Raw genomic sequence first — 18,675 nt, 5'->3', positions numbered from 1 at the left:
GAGGGGCAGCGCGGCAGTGCTGTTAACACCTCCACCCACTGTCACTGTGGCGACTTCAACATCCAACCTGGATCCTTCCTGCTGCGACATGGCCTCCACCCACCAAAGGAGGCGCAGCTGGGGGCCCACAGTGGAGCCCAGAATGCCCGGCTCCTCCCCGTGGTGAACTTACGCTGGGGTGAAACAGAGACAGGGACTCATACTGCTTGTCCAGTTTCTTATCCTAGAGAGAAAAGAAGCAGGGAAAAGGTCATTCCCACAAAGAAATTCAGTAAAGTGCCTTTCCTTATTGGCTTGTGTTAACACTGAGTGACGAACTTAGGACTTGAGTGGGAGAAAGTGGTTGCAGGTTCAAGAGATGAAAATGAATTTTACATAAACAGTTCTGCCACCAGCTCAAAGAGCTTCCTTTGTGCTTGAAGGACATACGTTTCTCGGTGTTAAGTAAGGCAGGTTTAAGTGCTACTTTCTAATCTCCCAGGGCAGGAGGGTAAAGGGCATCTCCCAGTGTCCAGTGGTCAGATCTATGGATCCCTGTCCAGCCCCTGCCTGTGCCAGGCTCTGCTGGCCTCGGGGCCGGCAGTGGAGGGCTACGGGGGCTGGGCCTGCTATCACTTGGCTCTGGCCTCAGAAATCCACCACATCTGGAATCCTCTTGACTGTTGCCAGAGTTTCTGTGGCCAAAACTTGAAGGAACTGGGCCTCAGAACCGACATCCTACTTCCACAGAATCCTGCACACACGTTCCTGCCCCTGCCCCCTGCCCCTGCCTGTGGCTGACACTAACATGACAGTGTGCACCAGGCAGGGGGCTCAGCCCAGGAGTCTAGGCCTGGCTTTGAGTCTGGCTGCCCTCCACGTATTCTGTAGTCAGAAACAAGCCACACCCTCACTCCTATGAGCAGCTTTGTAGGGAAACCAGTGGTCAGGCCTCACGGTTCCCTGCTAACATAGTAGGTTCCACTCCCAAGTATCCCATAATGGATGACATCCAATAATGGATGACACTATCACCCATCTGTCAAAGCTTCCACCACCTCAGCTTTGCTTTAGCAGAACTGCTCGCTCCCTCGAGATTTCCCCCATGCCCATCATGCTCACCACCCTGGGGAAGAGCTATCCAGTGAGACAGCGCAGGCAAGAGAGGCGGGGCAGTAAATGCTCGTGCTGGAATTTTCCAAGCACTCAGATGAGGGCCATTGCAAGACTGCCAGAGTAAAGTCTGGAAGCCTGGGTCTGATTTCTTTGTCTCTACAGCAGACAAGCAAGGCATTTCCACAGAGAAGCAAGGCAAATGGATTTGTAAGAAGAATTCTGAAAAAGCCCCAAGTTCCTCAAAGCCTAATTTAGTTTGCTAGTGGTTACTCATTTCGAATGAGAATAAGAAAGACAGCTCACTCTTACTAGCTGGAAGGGTCTGATAAGGCCAAGAATTTGTGTGGCACAGGTGCCATCTGAGAAACTAACGTTTGCTGTCATTAGGTTGGTGCAAAAGTAATTGCAGTTTAACAGGTTAAAATTGCAAAAACTGCGATTACTTTTGCACCAACCTAACCTAATATAACCAAGTCAGCCTGCAAATGCTCCCGCCAGGAGCTTCACCAGAGGTCCCAGACAAATCCAGCCAGCCTCTCCTGTGCTTAGAAGCACAAAATTCTCAGAAACTACACCTGAGAAGCCAACATCCACCCACAAAAAGTGTAATTCTTTTAAGAGACTATCAGTTAAGCTTCTAATACGATATGCTTTCCTAGGGATAACACCAAAAAATGTCATTAGAAACACCAGGTCAGATTTTGTTAAGAACAAATTTATCTTTTCCAAAAATTATATAGTTGGAGTTGCTCAAAATTTTAAGCAAATGTTTCGTTACTTAAAAATGGTGACTTACCACGCAATGGACAAGAATGCTGAAAGGAATCCAAAATATCAAGGAGAAAACCAAGACGGAACCTACGATGTTGTCAGCTAAAAACTTCCCTGTGAACAATTTCAAAGAGTGAATGTCTTGAATAAAACTCTTTACAAATCTCTTAGAATGTTATCAATGTGACAAATACCGCAGACTGGCTAGAAAATCCTACTGACTCGGTATAGAAAAGAGTGTCTGTGCCACCTCTGTGACCTGACCACCTCCCCACACGATGGGTCTTTCCAGAAATAAATAACCCTAACACACAGATTACAGAGTATTCCACACAGTGCCTGGAGTAACTGAATGAAGTAATCGCAGAGTATAATAGTAACTGGCAATGATGCTTATGAAGACATTGTTGCCATCTGGAGATTTTTGTGACTAAACTCTAAATTATGGCCCTACAGAACATAACAGATTTTACAGAAACAAGGATGTGAGGCCCATTTTTACATAAATCTTACATCAAACAGGATTCAGATTTACAATCTATGGGACCAAACCACACTTACACTATTACGTGCCCATTTTTCAGTAAGAAGGAAGCCAATACTTTGACTATCGTAAGTAGTGACTTCCCTGGTCTGAAAATCTACATCCACTCTACACGGGCAGACCTATGAGTCCACCTGTTATGAAACAAAAGCAGTGGATATTTCCATTTCCTACTGCAGGATTAGAGCATATGCGTCTGAAGCAACACTTTTCAAATGTCATCCCAGAAATCAGCTCGATTCTAAGCAGAAGCCACCTAGGGAATCACCTACCGAAAGTATTAATGCTCAGCTGGTCGATGAAATCCCAAAATCGCTCGATGACATCCTGGACTTGTTTCTCACATTTGCCCTATGAACAGAAAACATACAGCATTACCCCAAAGGAAATACACTCAGAAGCAACATGGCTTTATAAAAATAACTAACACGTGGGGCCGGCCCGGTGGCTCAGGCTGTTGGAGCTCCGTGCTCCTAACTCCAAAGGCTGCCGGTTCGATTCCCACATGGGCCAGTGGGCTCTCAACCACAAGGTTGCCAGTTCAACTCTCTTGAGTCCCGCAAAGGATGGTGGGCTCCGCCCCCTGCAACTAAGATTGAACACGGCACCTTGAGCTGAGCTGCCGCTGAGTCGGATGGCTCAGTCGGTTGGAGCGTGGGCTCTCAACCACAAGGTTGCCAGTTCAACTCTCTTGAGTCCCGCAAGGGATGGTGGGCTGCGCCCCCTGCAACTAGCAATGGCGACTGGACCTGGTGCTGAGCTGCGCCCTCCACAACTAAGACTGAAACGACAACAACTTGAAGCTGAACGGCACCCTCCATAACTAAAATTGAAAGGACAACAACTTGACTTGGAAAAAAGTCCTGGAAGTACACACTGTTCCCCAATAAAGTCCTGTTCCCCTTTCCCCAATAAAATCTTAAAAACAAAAAAACAACACGTGACAGGCTTCATTAAATCAAACATCTAGGGCCCATTTTGGCACTGGCAATAATTTAAGGGTAATGCGTACTCGAGAAAGCAGGATACTGTCACTGACACTTCACAACCAGTCCGTTTTTAATATGTGAATTTGGAATGACCAGGAGACCAAACTCAAGAAAATCGGTTTGTTCAAGATGGGGCACTCCAGTGAGGACACACTGCTCACAGATGCACACACAGGGACACAACCAGGCTGCCTTGGAGAAGCCTCTAACCCTCGTCCGTGTTCTACACGAATAAAAGTACGTTTCTGTAGAAAACAAAGGGCTGACTTCGGTGAGTCGAGCTGCCTTTAGATGTTTCCTTCTCATTCAGTACCTTGCACTTCTGCAATCTTAATTTTATAATTAACCTAGAAAACCAAGTAATCAGGACCCACTGCACCAAACTGACCAAGTCTACCAAAGCCCCCCAAGGCCCTGTGCAGTCTCTGGATGTGGGTCCCCTGCTCTGGAAGGTGTGCTCGATCTCCCCGAGAGAGCTCGGCCTTTCCTCTTAGGTCGTGCCCACGCACACCTCACCAGACTCTTAACACAAGAACGAACGGATTAGGACATGGCAGCATTTGTGTTGTCATGTTCTTCCATTTGCAAAATCAAGTGTTTACAATATAAAAATTTCCCATGTGACTGGTACAGAAAAAAAGCTGTATATAAATACTTACATTCATGTCACAAAATCCTACTGTACAGGGCTTCCCTTTCCTCAAAAACAAGTTCTTCTGCTCGGCGTCGACGTAGGGCACGCACCGGCCCGAGGGGTCCCGGCAGCACACCTTGCACGAGTTGTCTGTCTCTGAAATGGAGCGTGACCGACAGCTGGAGTTTGCTCAGACGTGGCTCTCCCCCTCCCCTTCTTTCCCCGTCCCTGCTCCCCAGGGGGAAGGAGTCACATTGATTTTGTTATTTCAGAAGCTAATGCTGTCCATATTTCGCCCCTCGGTCCTGAGTTAGCGAGGCCATAGGCAAGAACTATTGACACAGAGGCATTTCCTTCAGCAGAGTCAAAGCCCAGTTACTCTCCTTTAAACCTTTCGTGACGCTGAATGTTTCCCTCTGTCCCCGTGTTACTACCCTCCTGCCGTCACCCATGGCCTGTCAGTGTCAAGGACACCTGGAGAGCCAGGGCTCCAGCTGGAGCCAATACCGCAGGGACAGAGGACAGAACTGGAGCCCACAGGTGTGGGTCTGTGTGACCCGTGTGCCAGGAGCACCATGGCCCGAGCAGGACGACTTGCTCCATGGAGGGGGAGGCCAGCCTCTGACGTGTGGCGAACAGGAACTGGGCATCGGCTACGCCACTGGCGCCCACATGACAGTAGTCAGCTGGCCTGTGCCTCAGGGCGGGCTTCACCTCAGCCAGGGCGAGAGTCCATGTTTATTTACACTGAGGGGAAATCAGCACCAACCAGAACACACAAAGAGGAAAATCACTTTACAGGGAAAACACGTCTCACCGCACATTCATTTACCAAGCATTTCTTGGGCATTTACTATGGCTGTGCAGGGCGCCCTGAGCCCCTGGCACTCACCCAGGAAATTATTTCTGTGGCATCTACTGTGTTACCGTCTATTTTCATCTTATTCCACCTGGAAGAGCTACTGATTCCGTGGTAGGGACGCTGAGTTCCCAAGCCAGTGGTTCTGACTTCTGGGTTTTTCGTTCTGAAGCAACAACCTTCTCTGAGGTGAGGCCGTAAACCCAGAGCCCAGTCGGTCCCTGAGGCCCCTCCTCAGAACAGGGGTTCCTTCCAAACATAGCAGGAACCCCAGGGCAAGGGTCTGAGAGGCCGGCATGACGCGTCCACCACTGCTACGCGAGGCCTGGCAGGCAGCAGGCGGGGCAGAGGGCAGCGGCCCGGCCCCGTCCACGACAGCCCCAGAATCAGCTCTCCACAGTGAAGTCTAGAAGAAGCATCACAGTTCAATGCCAGCGGGACCCAGGCAGCCCCTGCTGCTTTCCTGGCGAGAATGACACGGGGGAGGCCGGGCCTCCACCCACCTACTCACTCTAACAAACTTCCCTCCCGCCTACCTCACGCACACCCGCCCGCCTGCACATGGTCTGCAAACGTGGCGGAAGGAAAACTGACGGGACGGCCTGCACCGAGCAGGAGCCGGGGCTGTCTCCACACACTGTCCCGACCAGCAGTGAGCAGCTGACCCTGCCGGGCCCCCGAGGCCAGGGCCAGGGCCAGGGCTCAGCAGACGCAGGCTGCAGGACCGGGGCAGGGCGAGCGCTCACCGTTGCACGCACAGGACTCCAGCTGCTGCTCCCTCTCACAGAAGGGCACGCACTTCCCATCTTTGCACTTGCCCAGGTCCAAGCACACCGTGTCGTCCTCAGCGTTTCCAGGAGGGGGGCACTCGCTGCTGTTACCTGGAAGCACACAACACGCACACATGCACATGAGTCACGGTCCCCGTTCTGCAGGGCAGGGCAGGTCACAGTGGGCACCTGGCCCAGCAGGGAGTCCAAGGTGACACAGAGGGGGACAACCAGACAACACGCGCCAAGTGCGGGGCTGCGTGCCAAGCTCCCAAGTGTCTACTCAGTCTCTATGGCCTCACCTCAGTCACTCGTTAGCATCTTCCATGTATTCTGCTTCTACCTTTTACTGTGGAACGCAACACACACGTGAAAATATACACGCACCATTATCACTGATAAGACAAACACCTAGTGCCTCCTAGTGCTCCTTCGATCGGGCAAACTCGCCTGGCGGCGGACAGCAGCTGCTGGCCTGGCCCTGGCCCTCCCACCTCGCGGCGCCCGACTCTCAGGAACCCACGTGCTACAATGGCTGCCTTCAATTTCTTCACCCCTCCAAGGTTCTTCTCACCTCAGAACCTCAACATATGCTAGGCCTCCAGCAATGCTCGTCTCCACTTTTTGGCGGCTCGGCTAGCTTTTTCTCACCTTTAGTCTCACAGACCTCCTGAAACCTCCCTGAGGACCCTACCTCAGCTGGCGACCCCTCACCCATCACGCTCCATCACTATACACTATTTCTCTCCTTCTGGCACGGTTTCCAGTTCACAGCTGTTTGCTTACTTACAGTTCTTTCCTGTTTCCCCTCCGCCAAACCAGTAAACTCCCTGAGAGCACAGATGACCTATTAATGACTCAACTTACGTCCAACCCCATCATAATGTACATACACCAAAAATGTTTCTTGAATGAATCAGTGAGTCTTAAGGACAAAGAAACATCATCAAAGGATGTTAAACTTGGGAGAGAAGATGGAATGAGTGACTCATTCTGGAAAATGAGTGGCACCAGCAGTTAAAAAAGTCAACACAACAAGGGAAGAGAAAAACTGCATGAAAACAATGGACTGTGCCGAGCTCTGGAGGCCTGGCCGTTCAACTGAGGAACGGAACCAATCGAAAGAATTCCAACTTCAGTGGCCAGCCCGGTGGCTCAGGTGGTTGGAGCATGCGCCTAATGCCGAGGTCGCCGGCTCAATTCCCACACAGGCCAGTGAGCTGCACCCTCTACAGCTAAGATTGTGAACAACAGCTCTCCCTGGAGCTGGGCTGCCGTGAGCTGCTCTGAGCGGCCGGCAGCCAGAGCTGCTGTGGGCTGCTGTAAGTGGCCGACCGACGACGGGCGGCCGACTGCCTCAGCCCGGGGCTGTGGGGGGAGGGGAGAAGCGCAAGGCTCATAACACCAGCATGGGCCGGGGAGCTGTGTCCTGCACAACTAGACTGAGAAACAACAGCTTGAACTGGAGGGGAGGCGGAAGAAGGGGAAAAGAAAAAAAAGAAAGAATTCCAACTTCAAGGTCAATGGAGCAGTGACACAAAACTTGAAGAAATCTGCCCTATTTCACACAAAAGCTGCCTTTCGTTAAGTACCTACTGTAACCTCCTTGACACATCACATTTGCCTCTGGTCTTCTACAACCCTTTCTGCTGCTGGCCAGTCACTGTGTCAACAAGACAGCCACTTAACAAACCTGCTCCTACTGAAAGCAAGCTCCATGTTCGGGGAAGGCTTGTGTGATACTCTGTATTGTCCTCGTGTTTCCAGCTACGATGCTGCCCTCAACAGATACAGAAAAAGGCTGGATGGGTGTCTGCCAAACCTCTGTTCTGAAAAGACTAAAAGTATGAGGCACGTGGGAAAATCATTAAAAACACAGTGTCACATTTAACGCGGTTAGTATGCAGCAGATGGTCCAGGAAATGCTGTGACACAGACGCTGGGCCCTGTCCCCAGAGGTGCTGGTGCAGCGGGCCCAGGGAAGGGACCAAGAATTTCCATTTCGAACAAGATCCCATTCCTAACACGACACTGATCTGCTGGCTCCTTACAATGAGTTCACTCTCTGCTCGCTGCTGTTCCGTATGAAACATCAAAGGGACAAAAGGCTATTGACAAAACAATTTTTTTCAAAGTGTTTTACTTGTGCTTATTTTCTTTAAAAAAATCTTTCTGAACCTGTTTTATTATTACAGTAAAGACTAACACACTGAGCACGGCTAGAATATGCTTTTTAAAGCTTGCCTGAGATATTCTGGTTCACGATGGTTCACCAACTAATGTGATGCTGACAGATCTCAGAATGTAAAAATCACTAGTAATATTTTATAAAATGCACGTTTAAAAGCCAAAGGGAAAACCAAAAGGAGATAGCACTTCCCGCCCACTAATGGCTACAATTAAAAAGACAATAACAAGTGTTGGAGAGGATGCTGAGAAATTGCAACCCTCATACACTGCCGGTGTGAATGTCAAATGGTGCAGCCACTTTGGAGAAAAGCCTGGTGGGTCCTCAGAAGATTAAACAGAGCTACCATATGCCCCAGGGATTCTATTCCAGGGTACACACAAAGGGAATGGAAACATGTGTCCACACAAAAACCTGCACACAAATATTTACAGCAATATTATTCATGACAGCAAAAAAGTGAAAGAATCCAAAAATCCATCAATTGATGAATAAAACAAAACGTGGCATATATCCACACAATGGAATATTATCAGCAACAAAAATAAATGAAGCATTGATTCATACAACAACACTGATGAACCTTGAAACATTATTCTGAGTGAAAACCAGACACAAAAGGCCACGTACCACTTGATTGATTCCATTTACATATGATTCCATTTATGCAAAATGTCAGAAGAGGCGAATCCACAGACAGAAAGTAGGTGAGTGGCTGTCTGTGGCTGGGGATGAGAAGACCTGGAGTGACGCCTAAAGGGTAAGGGGTTTCTTTCCGAGGTGATCAAAATGATCTAAAATTAATTGTGGTGCTGGTTGCAGAGATGTGAATATATTTAAAACCACTGAACTGTACGCTTTAAATGGATGAATGCTATGGTGTATTAATCATATCTCAATAAAGCTATTACAGAAATCCAACCAACCAACCAAAAGATAAAGTTATAAAAATATGAGAATGGGATAGATATAACAGACAAATAGGACCAAAAAACCCTCAGGTAGCAAGCTGAATATTAAATAAAACAACTGAAGTCCAAAAGGACCACGAGGATCAAAAAGGAACATTACACACTGGTAAAGGAATAGCAGACGAAGAAGATGTGAGAATATGTCCAATTATGTACCTAACAGTATAGTTTTGAAATTTTTAAAGGAACTGACAGGACTGCAAAGATATGGGTAGTTTAAAGCTTGGATCGAGATGGATTAAAGTCCTAATGTGAAAGGTAAAATTGTGAAGCTAATAGAACCTGTGAAAAATATCTTTGCAACTGTCCACAATTCAAAAAAAATAAACAATACATATAACAACGTGACAGATTTGATTACATTACAGTTTAAGATTTCTGCTCCAAGGACAACAGACAGGAGGAAGGTATACACAATGTTTTTAAACCAAACGGATTATTATACAAAAACGTCTCTAAATCAACAGCAAAAGGACATGAAACCAAATCTTTAAAAATGGACCAAATATATATGAACTGGCTATTCACAAAAGGAGAAATCTGAATAGCTAATATAAAGAGATCTTCAAGAAAAATGTAAGTAAGGATGAGAAATCATTTTACAACATCAGATTGGGAAAGAATAAGACAGCGTTGGCGAGGACGTCGGGACTGATGGTGACGTCCTGATGGTGACACTGACACATCAGTACCACTGTGCCCTCATGACGGGGCGATCCCACTCCTCCAGGCACCCGGGAAACTCTCACAGCCCCGGAGGACGCGTGGGGATGTTGCTGTATCAAGGAGATGAAGGCAAGCCAAGCAGCTAGCGCTTGGTGAACAGAGTAAAACAACCTCATGACTAAACACTCGGCAGGTGCCCCAAACAATGAACTACATGCCGACAGGCACCGCATAGCACAACAGGGATGATTTGGAAAAACACGGTACTGAGTTTTAAAAAGATCTAAGGTAGAATACCACTGTGGCGCATTAAACACACAGACACAAAGCAACACATTATGTTCCAAGGACATACACATATCCAGACAAATGTTAAACAGATTAGAATGAATCCTATAAGAGGAAGGAGAATGAAGTGGTGGAAAGAAGTGAATGAAAGGGAAGTAAACAATGAAAAGAAATAACGGGTCTTGCACAGACCAGTGATGTGTGCGCCACAAACTAAGGAGCATAATCAACTCAACTTAGCACGTGAGGTTAAAAAAGGGTTGCTTTGATCCAAATGAAACAATCTTGTCTCCCAAACATGCACACCCACTTGAGGAAAGGATTGCAAGAGAACAGGACGTACCTGTGCAGTAAGATACGCCTTTGCAAGTTGCATTTATAGCCTCTTGGCACTTCTTCTGGGCAGTCTCGAACTGACAGTTTTTACAGCAGGGACTGTTCCTATCACTGCAGAAGAGCAGACAGGGACGTTTAAGTCAAAGGGCAGTCCCACGGCACACACTCTGAAGATCGCAGGAGATCTGGCTGGGTCACCCTCCCAGCAGACTTCCCAGGAGCTGGTGCCACCCCCACACTCTGTCGCCCTTCCTGAGGTGGGACCAGGCAGCAGCGAAGCTGAGTGAGCACAGCGTGGTCTAAAGTGACTCGTCTTTAAAAATCACCTTGGTGTCCTGGCTTTTCATTAACATAGTAATTTTAAAAAAAGACACAGGCCTAAAAAAACAGGCGAAAGGCAATGGTCAAGCAACTAGGCAGCCGAGCCCTCACCCCCATCAGGACTCAGTTCTCCTGCGCACTGCAGGCGGCCCAATCTGCCAGCACAAGACAAACCTTCCCGCCCACTGGGAATGCAGGCACGGGTCTTTCAGTGGACATAAAAATGGAAGTGTAGGTGCCTTCTAACTTGTCTTCTGCATATTTATGCCATTCAATAGTACTCTTCATCACTAAACTACTGCATAGACACACAATTCCTCTATATCCCAAGACCGCCATTTTGTTTCCAATATTCTGCAGTTATAAAAGAACGATGCCGTGAACATTCTTGTTAGTCATCTTTCCTGTCCATCTGCTTCCTTAGGGGAGTCTGCACTGTGGGATTGAACTCTGTATCAAAGAGCATGCGAGACTAAGGTATCACTACATAATGTCAAACTGCTTTCCAGAAAGTATTTCTCCTGCTGTAAAGGGCAAAGGGCTAGACACACGCACACACATAAGCGCTGTGCACATATCCACCCTCAAATAGACTCCAAAGGCCCTGCGTGCACTTTCAACCTTTCGCACCCTGGGCGCCCTGCCGTCCGGCTGCCAGCTGCGCGCGGCACGTCTCACCTGCACTGGACGCCCTCCTTCAGCGTACAGTTATTGTGGCAGCACGTGTCGTTGTTCAGGTACATGATGCCGGGGTCGCACTCCTCTCCTTCGTCCACCCTGGAGTTCCCACACACTTTGTTGCTGCGTTCTTGGAAACATTCCTGGGCCTTACTTTCAATGGTCTTATAGATGGACTGTTTACTGCAGTTTGAAAACATCTTAAGAGAAAAAAGGCCACGAAGGACCCAAACTAACATAAAAATTCATTCCCATGTAAGTGTTTACACCACTTCTCTAGAAACAAACTCTTCATGTAAAAGTCACAACCAAAGCCACCTGAAGGCATGTCAAGTTCCACTGCTGTCACTCTAAATGCGCTTACATGGAACTGAGTTATCCCCCTCAGTAGAATGCTAAAAAGCTGCTGTGAACCTGCTTAAGAGCCTAAAATTCTACACAGGAAGGCAAGCTAATTTTCCATCTAGTCCAAATCTACACATGATTAATCGTGATACCAAACAGTCTAAAAGATTGCTTTGATTTAGATCAGGGGTGTCCAAACTGCGGCATGAGGGCCGATCCATTTTTTATTGGCCCGCAGCAAATTCCAAAAATATATTTAGTATACTTAAATAAACCAGGTGAGGCAATACGTACTTCACCTCAAGTGAGCGGCCCGGCTGTTTGTGTACTTTACCGAATATGGCCCTTGGTGAAAAACGTTGAACAAAGTTTGGACACCCCTGATTTAGATGGATCATGTTTCACTCCAAAACACACAAGTTTCAAGGTACTTTGTCATTTACAGTTCCATCCCTAAAACGGAGCTTTTCTGAGCTCCCATTATAATAGCGTCTTTCTTTCTAAACCACAGAAAGAAGCTCCAAGACACATACCTTATTGTTCTCATGGTCTCCACTCACAGCGATGGGATACATAACGAATTTTCCTCCCTGGTCCTCATTTGGGGCACATTCCGCTAAGCCATCCGGATCGTGTTCTGCTCCAAAATTGTGCCCCAATTCATGAGTCGTAACCAGGTCAGCTTCCTAAGGATTGTGCAAAGAAAACATTATTTCCCAATACCCAACCCTCACCTGCTCCGCCAGCTGGGCCCTGCTATCTTAAATCGGGTCCTGATTAATCTGATCCTAATTAACCAGATCCAGAAAGAATCCTTAATTCTGCTCAGGCAACAATGCACTCAGCTAAAATAGCCGCCTTCCCACCTTCCCTTGAGGGTATGGGCAGTCATGTGACCTGGTTCTGTCCACGGAAATATAAACAGAAGCCCCGAAGCCAATGGGTAGGGCTTCCAGAGAAGCTTTTTAAAAGGGACAGATTGCGCTCTCTGCCCTCTTCTCTGCAACAAAGGGGAACCATCTTGTGACCCTGAGGTGACAAGCATGACCAGGGCCTCATGCCTGGAATGGCTGATGAGAGTGGGAAGGTCCTACGCCCCAGCGCGTGACTGGGCGGCTGCAGCCCCCGCACGACGCTGTCCATGGACTTCCTGCTGACTGAGGCAAATACACCCCGTTATTTAAGTCACAGCTTACTGGATTTTTTGTTAGGTGGATTTTCTGGAATATGCCTAACACCTTCCTAATGGATAAGTCTGGGCAAAAACAAGATCCTAAAATCTTCCAGAGGACAAAAACACGTCACATAGAAAGGAAAAAAAAATTGGGGTGACTTCAGAATCTTTAATAGAAAAAACACTAAAGGGCGATGGAGCCATGCCTTCCAATGCGGAGAGAACTGAGAACACACCCAGCTAAATCCTCAATCAAGGTTAAGAGGAAGGTAAAGATATTTTCAGATATGCCAAGTCTCGAGAATTTGCCTTTTATGTACCCTTCCTTGGGAAATTCCTGGAGGAAATGCCACACCAACAAGATGGTATGAATCAAGAAGAGGAAGAACCCAGGGTCCAGGAAATGAGTTTGGGGATGTCTTCAGACAATAATGGCTACACTGCGGGGCCGGGAACAAGTACCCACAGAGCAGCTGCAGGATGCAGAGCTCCCGGGGGATGTCCTCAGGAAAAACAATGATCCTGCAGGGTCTCAAAACAAAAGATACCTACATAAATACACAACAACTATAATAAACTCAAAATCTACCTTTTTAAAAAATAAAAGAACATACCTTTGTAAGGATGGTTTTACCATAATTTTTTGTGCTGGTCAAACCACTATTCAAATAGATATTTTTCTTTCCAATTTGACTATAATATGCTAAAGGAGAAAGGAAATAGAGATACATTGCTTGTTTAGTACAGAATTATAACCCAATCAGCTTGCTAGTCCCACATATGTCACGTTTGTCACACAACAAATGGAAAGCTTACCCTTTGGACAAACACCTCCATGACTGTTTGCTCTGGGAGAACCAACATAAGCTAATCCAAGAGTTCCCATGTCAAAATCCTGGTATGTGAAAAGATGTGCTAGGCAGACTTTAGATGCTTCTTCAGCTATATCAAAGCTAAATTGCTTTAAAAAAGAAAGCATTCTTCGTTAGATTAACAATTACACCAGCCCGAAAGACGCTTCCTAAGTCCCACAAGATTGAAGCAGGTCTGCACCGTATCGTGCAGTGTGATGCTCCTTACCCACCGTCCTCGCCCACTACACAGGTGAGACTCAGACTGTCATCTGATTTAGGGGGCGGGGGGCACACAAGGGAAAAGCGTGGACGCTTTTTATAGCATTTCTAAGAAATGGAGAGGGTTGGTGTGAAGTATACAGCCCAGCCTCGGGGACATTCCAGTTCTGTCAGGCTCAGCGCTCTGGTATCTCTCCAGGGGGTCTCGGCACCTCATACCAAGACAGATCCTTCTCAAGTACTTGAAGGATTCTGTCGTCTTGTCGGGTATTTTTAGTTTGCTTTGGTTTTACAATGTATAGGAGTTACAAATATACCTCATAGGAAAGCATAACTATCTAGTTTATGTTACTAAAATTAAGATTAAAATCCATTCAAGTCAGCACTGTGGCTTTGGGAAAAATTTTTTTTCTTAAAAGGGCTTCACATATTACTTTAAAAACCTCTTCCATAACAACCATAGTCTCCAATTTTAAAAGATCCTGATGCTTGAAACATGCCGTAGGGAAGCCCTGCATGAGGCGCAGTGTTCCCAGCAGATGCCGCCCTGGCCACACTGGGATTTTGAGGTTCCATGGTAACAGGGTGAGGCTTCTGGGAATCTCCTAGGAGCCTTGGGGAAGAGACCTGGAGGAGCATCTGTAGAATGGAGTGCATCCCTTTTGTTCCTCCCCCGACGTGAGCTATCCCAAGTTCCCCAGGAAAGCACAGGGGCAATGGTCCAGGAGATCTGGCCACGCGCTTCTGGCTCTGTCGTTAACAGTTGTATAACTAACCACAGACAAATCATTTAACCTTGCTCTTACGGGCTGAATCATGTTCCCCCAAAATCCATGTTGAAGTCTTAACACCCAGTACCTCAGAATGTCACTGTTTTTGGAGATGGGGCTTTAAAGAGGTGATTACGGTACAATGAGGTCACGTGGGTGGGCCTAATCCAACAAGACGGAAGCCCTGATGAGGTCGGGGTATAGACAGACAGAGGAAGAGCACGTGAGGGCACAGGGAGAAGACGGCCATCTACACGCCTAAAAGACAGACCAGACCTCAGAAAAACCCAACCCTGAAGACACCTTCATCTCAGACTTTTAGCCTCTAGAACTGTGAGAAAATACATTGCTATTGTTTAAGCCCCTAGGCTGTGGTACTGTTACTGGCAGTCCTGAGTCTCTTTAGACTAGTAATGGTGCTATCTCAACCTACCTCTCAGGGTAGCTAGTGGATCAAGTTAGGTAAGGTATGGCAGAGTTCTTACTACACAGAGTTCTCCAGGGAGCTCAACCTGGATAATGAGTTGATAACATCCCATAACTCCATTCAAGCTTTGAAATCTTGACTGCACCTTGTGAGACTCACCAGAGAATCCAGATGAGCCCCACTCTGCCTGGACTAACCCATGGAGACTATTAGATACATAAAAGTGCTGTTTTAAGCTGCTAAATTTTTGGTAACTTGTTAAGAGCACCAAGATAAAACTAACACATTACCAACCTACTGAAAGATAAGCACTATTACTTCATAGAAGGTCATTTTACAAGGAAGCGAGAGGACATACAAACTCAGACACCGAAATCACGTCGCCAACAGGATAAATCATATCCTATAGGGGCAAGGATCCATGTGCCACAGACTGTTTAGGTTCACAACCTTTAGATTTATTACCAGAATAAGAACACAAAAACTTAAAATTCTTACAGAGAACTTTCAGATCTCCAAGTTATATTTCTACTGCCTAATACGTTTTCATACAGTTGATCATTGTTGACCTAAGAGATCCATTGAAGTTTCAAAACGGTGTGCGAAAAATTTATACACTGGGTATCCACCTATTTTCTAAAGTCCCATTACTTCATCACAGGTATCTGATAAGGAGCACCGCTTTCTTGCATTTTCCCTTTTCACAGTTTTCTGCCCATCTTGCTGCGTCCTGCTGCAGGGTATAAGGTCACTGCTGAGTAAGCTGGGTAGGCTGCTCCTGGTTTTCAATTACCTTTTCTAATATGACCCTGCAGTAATGCAGGCATGACCCACACATTAGAAATCACCAAGTGGTGTTAACAGTATCACATCTGGGATCCCACAACCCACCTCGAGTAACATCTTCACGTCCCAAGCATCCTTGTCTTCGTTCGGGTAACTTTTTGCCATATTGTAGTGCTTCTCACCAGGTTTCACCTCGTGTGGAGACTTGAGAATGCGAATCTATACTTAAAGAGATAATATACTTAGAACACTTCAGAAAAAAGTCACAAACTCTTCAAACTGCATTGTTTTAGATATTCAAAAAAAGACTATGATCCTAGAAAAAATGTTTTAGAACCAAAATTCCACAAAATTCTTCAGCTCTAAATAGTCAGTGTTTAAAAACAAAGTGAGAAGCATGTGACATGGAACACATATGTCAATGATTTATAAATTTATAAATATACCCCCAAATTTTCATTTCCTCTATATTCAATTGGAAAAAATGAGAACTTGGGTTCCATGAGCCTAAAATATTTACTTCAACTATTGTCAATGACATAGAGATACAGAATACAAGACGCACCTCACTGTGCACCACAGGAATAAAGGATTATAAAGAACAGGGGCTTTTCCTTGTTCATATAGTACAAATACTTATCAATCCTGCTTAAAAAAAAAAAAAAAAAAAAGGAACGAAGGCTTCTCTCCAAAGGTGAAACATATTGATTGGTGAGTTTGAGAAAAGGAGCAAAGCCACGCTCAGCCCAGCTGTTTCTGGCATCTCTTCTGGCTCTGCCTGCCTGCAGAGGGTATATTATGGTCCTCTCTGCTCACTGTGCTGGGCTTTGCAGCTTTGGTGATGGGTGGTCAAGATCAGTTCTGGGATAAAATAGGGGGAAGCCCACTGTGAGCTCACAGCTAAACCACATCTTCCAATCCATCTGCTACCATTAAAGCTGGTATTTTTATCTCCGGTATCACACCTATTTTTTCAAGTGGTTCTAAGTTCTAAAGCAAAAAGGAGATTTATTTATTGGTCCCCTAAATCTCAAATATGTTGCAGCTATTTTAAACAAGTGAGGCAGTTTTATATGTATCATAATAGAATAGTCACCACCATATTCATGACATGAAGAAGCAAGGTCCAAAAGACTACAACACACCACCAATGTGTCAAATATACATACACACACACATACACACATGCTATACATGCATAAATCATCTCTGGAAAGATACACATGAAATTAATGACATGGATGTCTCTGGGGAAAAAACTGGTTTGACAATGGGCAGAGGTTGAGGAGACTTACTTTTCACTGGCTTTTGTACCATGTGTATCTATTACCTAGTCAAATAATAACTTAAAAAAAGAAAATGCAAAAGAGTAAAAAGTGGAAAAGGGAAAAATAATTCTTAGTTTTATGCAAGTACTATAAAAGTTTAACATTTATAAGTATGATGCATGATTTCACGTTTTTTTATCTTGAAATTCTATCTACAGAATCTATAAGAATACAGTTAATTTAGTACAAAGAGCCTAGAAAAAAATCAAAACAATAACTTCCACATCAAAATGTCTGTCTAAAGCAATACCCAATTTCAGAACAGTCATTTTTATTAGTCTTATCAACTTGGAACAATTTTTACTATGAGATATAATTAAGATGACATTAATATATCATGGCTGGACATACTCTATTAGGTTGGTGCAAAAGTAATTGCAGTTTAAAAAGTTAAAAATAATTGCAAAAACCACAATTACTTTTGCACCAACCTAATATTAACGGATTGTAAGAAATCAGGAGATTTGGGGGAAGAGAGCTAATCGTTCTGTATGTATAAATGCCTTGCAAAGCATACAGTATTTTTGAGTAACTTTTCTAAGGATTCAACAGTACGTGCTAGGATTCTAACTAAAGACATAAAGCATAATCAAAGAAAAAGAAAAGAATGCAGGCAATAAAAAGGCCATGAATTCAGAGAAAGGAGAGATCACAGCAGCATAAAAAGGCTTTCTACCTAAAGTCTAAGGACAGAAAACTTCATAATCTATAAATAATAGCAAAAACAGTTTAATTTATCAGATAAAAATCACTGGCATTTGAGAATATTTATTTATGATTAAAGTTGAAGATAAGTTTTGGGTTTGAGTATAAGTGACAAATATTTACATCACATTACTTAGCTGAGTAATATAAGCCACATCCATTGGTAAATACCTGTTCTATCTGTATTCCATAACCTTTAAAACCTGCATTGTCCCATGAAGTGTTGCGGTAGATGTCATCAACTCTGTCAATTAGCTCTATCTGTGTGTATAAAAGAGAAAGTGACAGAAAGACATTATATGTATCTTCACTACTCTTTGCAATGTAACAAATTCTGCAGAGATAAAAAAAATCAGTTTAGAAAAAATGCCATGGTAAAAGTTTCTACCAATTACAAAAACTAGCTTTAAGATGTTATTCTTTATCACTGATAGTGCTAACAAATTATTCCTAGCCCCAAAGAGTTGTTACTAGCATCAAGCAGTGGTAAGTTTATCACAAACCCAAGTAATTAATTAGGTATGGAACCAAAATACACAGTAACAGCCTTTTTAAAAAACTGCCATTCTAGTCAACTACAAAAATGAAAGTTAACAGTCAATTTACTTAAAATATTCTCTCCTAAAAAGTATTCTGTCTTCACTCTCTCTTGGCAAGTCCCCCCAGCACCTTCCCCGGAGAGAGGCAAGGAGCCGTGCCAGACACTGCCAAGCCTGTGCCGGGCCCCTCACCGGGCGGAGTGGCCAGGTGAAAAGAGAGCCAGAGAAATGGTTTCGATTCCTCCTTTCCTCTGTGCTCTGATTTGGGAAGGGGGTAAGGTGGGTAGAGAGGGACAGTACAACAGCAAAGGACGGCTCACACTACATAACAAAATGCTCGTTACCTATCATCTCAAAGAGAATATTTTATTGTTCAAAACTGGGAGGATGAGGTATGTTGGGGCAACTGGGAAGCACG

The 18,675-nt window shown here is 45.3% G+C and overlaps 1 protein-coding gene across 6 annotated transcripts in view; it reads right to left on the bottom strand.

Annotated features, from left to right (window-relative positions):
• The window catches only part of ADAM17 (ADAM metallopeptidase domain 17), a 41,715-nt gene that overhangs the window by 2,035 nt on the left and 21,005 nt on the right, over positions 1–18,675 (bottom strand). For 4 of the 6 annotated variants that reach the window (XM_019755936.3, XM_074331670.2, XM_088796304.1 and 1 more), the window contains 12 exons: positions 17,890–17,979; positions 15,791–15,904; positions 13,446–13,590; positions 13,244–13,332; positions 11,989–12,141; positions 11,111–11,310; positions 10,119–10,222; positions 5,639–5,773; positions 4,059–4,189; positions 2,683–2,761; positions 1,892–1,980; positions 173–223 (listed from right to left, as the gene is read on the bottom strand). In XM_019755936.3, coding sequence (XP_019611495.1) covers positions 173–223; positions 1,892–1,980; positions 2,683–2,761; positions 4,059–4,189; positions 5,639–5,773; positions 10,119–10,222; positions 11,111–11,310; positions 11,989–12,141; positions 13,244–13,332; positions 13,446–13,590; positions 15,791–15,904; positions 17,890–17,979 — 1,380 coding nt within the window. Of the gene's footprint in view, positions 1–172; positions 224–1,891; positions 1,981–2,682; positions 2,762–4,058; positions 4,190–5,638; positions 5,774–10,118; positions 10,223–11,110; positions 11,311–11,988; positions 12,142–13,243; positions 13,333–13,445; positions 13,591–15,790; positions 15,910–16,980; positions 17,031–17,889; positions 17,980–18,675 lie in introns of those variants that run through there. The other 2 variants (XM_074331672.2, XM_074331673.2) reach the window with 2 other exon arrangements.

This window comes from Rhinolophus sinicus, chromosome 2 (genome assembly GCF_057876585.1).
Source record: "Rhinolophus sinicus isolate RSI-liver-muscle chromosome 2, RSI-T2T, whole genome shotgun sequence".
Lineage (NCBI taxonomy): Eukaryota > Metazoa > Chordata > Mammalia > Chiroptera > Rhinolophidae > Rhinolophus > Rhinolophus sinicus.
The sequence above is the reverse complement of the archived record's forward strand: the minus strand, read 5'-3'. Positions and strand labels throughout refer to the sequence as shown.